This window comes from Corvus brachyrhynchos, unplaced genomic scaffold (genome assembly GCF_000691975.1).
Source record: "Corvus brachyrhynchos isolate BGI_N302 unplaced genomic scaffold, ASM69197v1 scaffold61, whole genome shotgun sequence".
Lineage (NCBI taxonomy): Eukaryota > Metazoa > Chordata > Aves > Passeriformes > Corvidae > Corvus > Corvus brachyrhynchos.
This window is the reverse complement of record NW_008236478.1, coordinates 8,172,717-8,180,622: the sequence shown is the minus strand read 5'-3', so window position 1 is coordinate 8,180,622 and position 7,906 is coordinate 8,172,717. Positions and strand designations below refer to the sequence as shown.

The 7,906-nt window shown below is 52.4% G+C and overlaps 2 protein-coding genes across 3 annotated transcripts in view; one reads left to right on the top strand and one right to left on the bottom strand.

Moving 5' to 3' along the window:
* ACTR1A (ARP1 actin-related protein 1 homolog A, centractin alpha) overlaps positions 1–3,620 on the top strand; it is a 9,191-nt gene extending 5,571 nt beyond the window's left edge. The window contains exons 8-10 of the mRNA XM_008643961.2: positions 554–615; positions 994–1,034; positions 1,408–3,620. Coding sequence (XP_008642183.1) covers positions 554–615; positions 994–1,034; positions 1,408–1,510 — 206 coding nt within the window. The 3' untranslated portion in view covers positions 1,511–3,620. The remainder of the gene's footprint in view (positions 1–553; positions 616–993; positions 1,035–1,407) is intronic.
* Positions 3,621–4,261: 641 nt separating this feature from the next.
* MFSD13A (major facilitator superfamily domain containing 13A) overlaps positions 4,262–7,906 on the bottom strand; it is a 13,518-nt gene continuing 9,873 nt past the window's right edge. For both annotated transcript variants that reach the window (XM_008643848.2, XM_017726154.1), the window contains exons 6-9: positions 7,784–7,880; positions 6,882–7,053; positions 6,174–6,367; positions 4,262–5,972 (exon numbers count right to left, since the gene is read on the bottom strand). In XM_008643848.2, the coding sequence (XP_008642070.1) occupies positions 5,719–5,972; positions 6,174–6,367; positions 6,882–7,053; positions 7,784–7,880 (717 nt within the window). In that variant the 3' untranslated portion in view covers positions 4,262–5,718. The remainder of the gene's footprint in view (positions 5,973–6,173; positions 6,368–6,881; positions 7,054–7,783; positions 7,881–7,906) is intronic.

Sequence of the window (7,906 nt, the reverse complement as noted above, 5' to 3'; positions counted from 1 at the left end):
GTTAGATACCGAAAAGGGCTCTTCCATCTTCTAAGGTTTCTTTAGATCTCTGATACGTGAGGGTTCAACCGTCCTAGTCCTGCATGAGTGTCAGCTATGTGTGTGCAGAAGGGTTTCAACCCATCCCTTCAGGGCTCAGTTGGTACCTATTGACCTAAAGATACCCTCTGCCAGAACCCATCAGTCTGTTATCCACCGGTTGACATCTCCAAATAGATCCTGGTCTTCCCATTCAACTCCCTGTACAAATGGGCTGGACACAGGAGGAATGCCTAGGGAAGGAGGAGGTCCTAGCTAAACCAAAGCAAACCTTGTTTGCTTGACTCAGGTTGCTGCTGAGAAGTAGAGCCCATTGTGCCAGTGTTTGAGGTCTCAGTGAGACAAAATCCTGTTGTGTCACGGTCTGTGTTCTGTGCCTCCCCAGACTGGACTCTCTGTAAGATGTGGAATGGGGTATTTGAGTAGGACTACATAGGATGTGTCCACCTTGTTAGTGGATGGAACTTGGGATTTTGCTGAGGTGCTCACACTACACGTTTTCTGTCTTGTGTAGGCTTTGGTGACAGGCTGTTGAGCGAAGTGAAGAAACTAGCTCCAAAGGACGTCAAAATAAGGGTAGGAGCCATCTCTTTTGTGTTTGTCACTTGCCAAGTATATTGTTCTGTGACCTTGAAAGAACCTTGCTCACACTACAGCTGCCGTTTACTTCAAACCAGAAATGGCTTTCCTGAGACATTCACATGCCTAACAGCATTTGCTACTGTGATGAAAATCAGTTTTGTTTCATCACTGAGAAGGTGGCTCCTCTGACGTGACCCCTGTCCAGGATCCTGGACCAGAGTGGCTGTTTTGTGGGGACTTCTGGGTGTCTTTGTGTTGGGAGAGAGCACATCTGTGTTTGTCAGGTGTTAGCTGGAGTGAAGTGTGGGCAGTGTGCTAGGAGGAGCAGACTGGAGCTTGGGAAGGTACTGACTGATTCTCTCTTTCTCCCAGATATCGGCTCCTCAGGAGAGATTGTATTCCACGTGGATTGGGTATGTACTGCACAGCAACACGTTTTGCTGTGGGATGGGGCTGGGGCAGCACAGCCCGGCAGCTCTCAGGTTGTTATCCCAAGTGGTGCTGTGTGTCAGGGGGGTTGCGTTGCTCAGCTGGGCAATGCTTGGCGTGTTCTTGGAGCAGCAGTCACCAGGTCATGTGGGAGGGGGCAGGTGGTACCAGGCTCTGTAGTACTGGCACGTTTTGAGGATAGTGGGAGAGGGAGTGACTGTCCAGAGAGCATGTCTGTCACAGGTAACTGAGCCTCAGCACCTTTCTGTCATGGGGAAGTGTCATGATAGAAACAGCCCATCTGCACAGTGCCCCCAGCATTTTTGTTTAACCCATAACATGCCTGTCTCTCTGTAGTGGCTCTATCTTGGCCTCTCTGGACACCTTTAAGAAAATGTGGGTTTCGAAAAAGGAATATGAAGAAGATGGAGCTCGTGCCATCCACCGAAAAACCTTCTAGCCCTGGGACCTGTCCTCAGTCTCCTCCGAAGACTCACTTAAACTCGCTTTTCTGAGTCCGAGTGTCTGAGAGCTGCCTGTGTGTGTGTGTGTGCGCCAGCATGCCCCGATGTCACTGAGCAAAGACAACAGCAGCAGGAGGGTTGTATTAGTACTACTAACTTCTTTTTTTGTTTTGTTTTGGTTTTTTTTTATGGAAAGGAGAAAATACCAATCTAAATTTCTCCAGAATGGCCCATTCCTTTTTCATTTCAGTCCCTTATTTTCTGTATCACAATCACATATGTCATTGTAAAATAAATAAGCAAAAACAAAGGGAACAGCTTATAGAAACTGCCTGGCAAGCCAGAAGGGAGCCAACCACTGCAGACTGCTCGTGCAGGCTTTAGTCAGCCTGACTGCAATGCCTGGATTGTCTGGAAACACATAGCCGAGGCCCCATAGCTACTTCCTTCTTCAGCGGTGTCTTCACCATCAGTAGGTTTTTGAAGTTGTTTTTAATATATTTTTTATTAAGAGAAAGCACATTCTCAACAGTTAAGTCCATTTGCCCCCACTGTTTTGGTGTGTGAGTGTGTGTATGAATGTGTAACTTCTTAGCCTGATGTGGGGTCTGCACCACAGCTGGAGAAGTTGGCGATAGGACTTAGTTTGTATTGCATGGAGTAGAACAAAGCAAATCTAATCAGCTATCATTGTACTAGACGGTTATTCTCTCGTACCTTGTTTTAAATACCTTTTCTCCTCTGGAAGCAAGTACCCCGTAATGGGGTGAAGGCACTTATGTGTTCCCCCTCAACCTGCCAAGATTTACAGTGCTGACTTCTCGTGTTCTTTGTAAGAGTCGAGGCTGTTTCCCTCCTTCCCGCCTTGTCAGGGCAAAGGGAGCATGTATTCACAGCCAGGCGTAACTCTTGTGTACTTTATCCATTCTGGGGCAAAATAATAATTGGGACGGTGCATTGTAATGTAAGAATTGTTTTATTTATTCAAATGTCTGAGGATCTCTCAAATACTGACCACAGCACCTGGGAATTATGCTTTGGGTCTTCTTTGAACACCTGTTGCCCAGCTGCCCGCTGCTCGATGTTCGCACTGTGCACAGCACCCGTGCTTAGTGGAAAGGCCAGCCCTGCACCAGCACCCTGTCCCTGCTCCGCGGGGACTCGCTGGTTGCTGGGAGTGCACCAGGGGAGAGGACAGTAAAGCGCACCAGGAGGTCGGTGTGAGTGGCAGGTTTTTGAGCAGGAAGCTGTCCTGCTGGCTGTGTTCCACTGCACTGCGGTGCCTTTCTGCTCACCTGGTGGCTGCTTTGCTTCTACTGCTCTAACAGCCCTGGGCAGCCAGCAGACCTGCTTGTCTTGGGGCATGCCACTGTTTCCCCTTTAGGTTTTACTTGTGCATTTTTCGGTGCTCTCTTTTTTCCCCCATTAGTTTTCTGCAGAACCTGACAGTAGCAATGGAGCTGGAGTTGCTTGGTGGCAGTTGCTCCCTGTTTCCCTCTTTTCTGTTCATCACCACCCATCACCTTGGGGTCACTCTCAGGTGCAGAGATTGGGTAAGAGCTGGAGGACTGCCACAGAGGTGAGGGAAAGGCCAGTGCACTGCCCTAGCTGAGTTGAATGTAAGCAGCAGCCAGTTGTCACTGCAGGAACCATATTCTTGGGGTTCACCCATGGGTTTGGAGAAGCTGTAGGCAGGTGGGTGGGGTGGTCTCTCCCAGCTGAGGCCAGGCTGGTTGTTCATCTCCACCCATCAGAGCAGACTGTGCTTTAAGCAAGAGCCTGTCAGAAAAGAGCCATCAGTGCTCAGCCTTCTGCTGGGAAACTGGTTCTGTTCTTGCTGGTTTGCTGCAGCACACAGAGGGGAATTCCAGCAAATTCCTCTCAGCTCCATTACTGCGTGCCCCAGGCAGTGCTCTCCATCCCCTAGCCCCGCCGCTGGCCTTGCAGCAGCAGTGCTCCATTTTGTAACCTGCAGTGACTGGGCAGGACGGTGCTGTCTCCAATCTACCGTTCATTTGGTCTGCCTGACTGTTCCCTTGCACACTGTCCAAACCATGTTGCCTGGTGGTGCCCAGCATACTTAAATAAAGTCATTCATATACAACACTCAAGCCTCCTGGCCTCCTCTTCCCACATTTGCAATTTTAAGGAGGTAACTTGTGTTCTCTTGCCTGTGCAGAATTGTTGCTGGCCAGACTGCAAGGGGATACGATACCATCTCTGGTCCAGGATTGCATTCTTGGCCTGGCTTTTGCGGGAGGAGATTCCTGGGATGCAGCTGTGGTGTCCAAATCTACTCTCCCCTACAGGCATTATCCCTGAGACTTCTGTCACTGCAGACAGGTGAAAGGCTGGGACAGGGGAGCCTGGGCTGAGCAAGGATAATGCCACTGCTGTTGTGAGAAGAGCTGGTGCCAGCCCAGGTGTTTGCAGAGAGAGCAGTGGGTCAAGCCAGGCTCACAGGGTGGGCCCTGGGAAGATGGCACAGTGGCCAGTCCTACGACTATCCTGTCTTGTCTGCAGCAGCCACTGGTGTAGGAACAGGACAGACTCTGGGGCATTCCACAGGAGCAGGGGTAAGTGACACCTCCCCTCAAAGGCAGGTGATCCCTCTGCCCCCTGCAGAAACAGCCAAGCCCCAGTGCAGTTTTGTAGGGAAGGAGATGTCCCCTTGTCTCCACACAGCCACAGCACTACATCTACCCAGCCAGGCTAGAACTGCTGCCTAGAAGAAAATCATCAAGCAATTCAGAAAAAGATAATCTTTAATTTATGAAATGGAGAATCATTCTCAAACTTGGTTAGAAGTTGCACAAATAACTTATGATTGAACCATTAAGAACTACAGCAGCCTCGTGGCAGGAATGTCTTGGTCCAACACAGAAGGCAGCCATGTCCTGAGGCAAGATGGCAGGTTGGTGGGCTGAGACCCCAGAGGGAACCTGGCACTAAACAAAGAACATCCCTCAAAGTGCAATTCCAAATGCTGCCTGCCAAGCCCCCCTCCTGCAGCAGGCAGGCACAGGCTTTGGCACATCCCTTCTGCCTGCCCCCAAACATCACAGGGATTGAGGAGTCACCTTGCCTCAGGGGCCCCTTTGGTGATTACCTGTCCCTCGACTCCCAGTCGAAACCAGGGAGACCAAAGCACCTGCTCTCCTTGTTCCCTGGCTTAGGGCTTGGGCACTGTTTCAAGTGCTGAGGAGCTGAGGTGTCTGCCCCTCGCCACCAGGGTGAAATCCCAACCCTGTGATTGCCCAGTACTGTGTCAGACAGGCTCCAAAGAGGAATCGAAGGCACAAAGGCAACACCTGGTGTCTCCTCCAGGCTTGTGCTCTCCTGCAGGCTGCCTCACCAGGTCACCTGGGATGGCCCTGGGCAGGGAGGCACTTCCAGCAGCTGGATTAGGGGTTGGTTCCCTGACTTTGCCCAGAATGGGAGGGAGCTCAGGGTACAGCTGGGCTGTGGAGAGGAGGGATAAATGGCATGCAATGGGATGATACAGCTCAAGGCTCTGAACTCAGTTCAGCCCACCACCTTTCCCAGGCCAGCAACAACACCCTCTACAAGGCCACAGAGGAGGGAACCTCATGAAACAGCACACTCAGCATCCTAGCTGTGCAGGATCTTGTCCTGGGAACAACAAATGCTTAAGAGTGGATTTGGTCCAAAAACCACAGCACTGTATGTGGGAGGGTTGTACCAGTTACTGGGAAAGGCCTTCAAGGTCCTCTCATCCCTGATCCTGTTTGGCAATCATTCCCTTGGTCACTTGGTCCCTCAGGAGCCTCCCACTCCACTCCCCAAGGCTGCAAGGCTCTAGCAAGGAAGAACTCCCTGTGCAGTTTCCTCCTGCTCAGCTAGAGAGGCTGTGGCTCCCTAGAGCCATGGCCAGGGCAGAGAAGTGCATTGGGGATGTGTCTGTTTCTAGCACCTGCAACCCAGCACCTCCTTGCTGGAATGAGCAGCTCTCTGCTCCCTGGGACAGGCTGGAATAAAATGTTCTTGCTCCTGAGATTAAGTGATCTATCCCAGGCCCCTCACATGCTGAACTTCTCTGCCTTCCCCAGTGACCACCACCTGGAATGAGTAAACACTGGCATCACAGCATTTCACAGCTGAACGGTGAACATCAGGCTCTCTCAGCCCACCATCCCTGCCCTTTGCCTGCCCTCCAGCAGCACCCTGGGGGGCTCAGGCACCCTTAGATTGTTTTGATATCTGGCGCTTGGCCTTGTGTCAGGCTCTGCCGCTGAGCCTTCACCATCTGCAGCCGCTTCCCGTGCAGGCTGAACTGTGACCAGCTGAGGAGCTGCAGCAGCGCACACGTGATGGGCACGAAGACGAGGAGGTAAAAGCAGCCCTGGCGAAGAGTTGGCTCCAAGGCCGCAGCAGACTCCAGCTTTGGCTGGGCACTCACCACGTTGTTTAGGGGGTTGCGCTGGAAGATGTCGTAGCCTGGTGTCAGAGAAGAGTGTGAGAATGGGGACAGTCGAGATGGACCTCTGCCCATTCTCTTTGAGTGACTGGCCGTGGAGAGGCAGAGACCGGGCACAGGTTAGCAACTGAAGAGCCCTCTGCACCCACCCAGGGCACAGGACACTGAACTCACAGGTCTACCCTGTCCTGCTCTGCTGCTTTCCCCAGGAGCATCCTTACCTGTGTACGCACAAAGCAGCCAGGTGCCGATCAGAGGGGCGAAGGTCTGGCCTGGCTTGGTGACCAGAGCCACCATCCCAAAGAGCAGGGCTGAGGCTGCCTGCTTCCTACGGTTCAGGACTAGATCCTCATCCACCAAGTCAGTGACCACCAGGTTGAGTAACTTACAGGTCCCTTCTGTGAACACGCGGTTGCTGCAGAACAACAGGCAAAGTACTGAATAGGGGTACCAAGAAATGACAGGAAAACGTGACAGATCAGAAAAAATGGCAAGGGTGAGAAAGGTTTCCCCACACTTGAAATAAGAATTTCAGAAGCCCTGGTTACAGGAGAGGAACGCCACTATCAATCAGCCTTTGTACCCTGCAGTGACACCTCGGATCAGTCCTGACCTGTCACACAGACAGGCTTGGGGACAGGACACACTGGGCCTGTGGCTCACAGGCAGCTGCAGCACACACCGAGGGCTGCAGAGGAGGAGATGAGCACTAAGCAGCTGGCAAAGGCAGCTGCAGGCTGCCAGCAGCCCTGCTGGTCTATGACCTCCTGAGTATCACTGCCTTCCTTGCTCTGCAGTGGGACAGCCTGTGAATTCTGCAGGGACCCTGCCCCCTGTTCCCTGCCTTCCACTCCTCTCCTTAAAACACGGACAACTCATTTTGCTTCCCAGGAGGCAGAGGGCAGGGGAAGTGACCACTGCTTGCCTACCTGGCAATGAAGATGCAGAGCAGATACACCTGATCAGGTCCTGCCAGGAGCATGACAACACTCAGAGCCAGCTTCAGGAAGAAGAGTCCTCGCACCACAGCGTAAACCCCACAGCGGCGGCAGAGCGACAGGAAGTAGAGGTTGTTGAGATGGGGGGCAATGTAGGAAACACCTGAGCAGAGAGAGAGGCACAAACAGCTAGATGGAGTTTCAGTTTCCACCATGCCTCCAGACACGACACTGAGAAAGACAGCAAGGTTGGCTACTGCCAGCAGAACAATACAGAGTAGCTCCCCTGCACATACAGAAGGCTGCAGCAGATTTATTCCGTGGCTTTGTGGCACAGCACACACTTTCCTACAGAGGGAGACCTTCTTCCATCAACCTCATGGACAGGAAGGAGGAAAAGACTTGCCCAGTGTCATGCAGAGGCTTTGACTCAGCTCTGGAGCAGAAATAAGAGGGACAGGACTGCCTGACCGGACCTGGCCTGCACAGAACCCTCCCAGGGTAACTCTAGGACCAACGCCCACATATCTGTGGCATCTTGGAAATGGTCCACATGCTGCAGAAGGGATAAAATTCAGGGCTGTGTTCTCTGCTGCATCCTGGGAACACTATCTGCAGCCTCTAGTGCTCAGAGCAATACCTCTCTGGAGCCTGGTGTCCAGCACACCAGGCTTGTCCTTACTAGAAAAGCCTCCAAGTTAGTTCTGTGGCCAGGGAGGAAAACTCAGAGGTCCCAGGGAAGCATGTGGGGTGCGTGCATGTGTGAATTTCACAGCCCAGAGTCCTGCATGTGAGCGCACCTCTACCCAGATGGAGTTTGGGAAGAGCAAACCCAGACTCAGGCCAGGTCTTACCTAACTCACCTGCTCCCCCCAGTCCCACCTGAGACTCACCGAGCAGGAAGGATCCAGTAGAGACAGAGATCTGGTCTGACAGCAGGTGCTCCAGGAACAGAGGGAAGAAGTTGCTGTTAAAATGGCAGTGAAAAACCTGTGAAGGCAGCATGCAGACAAGCT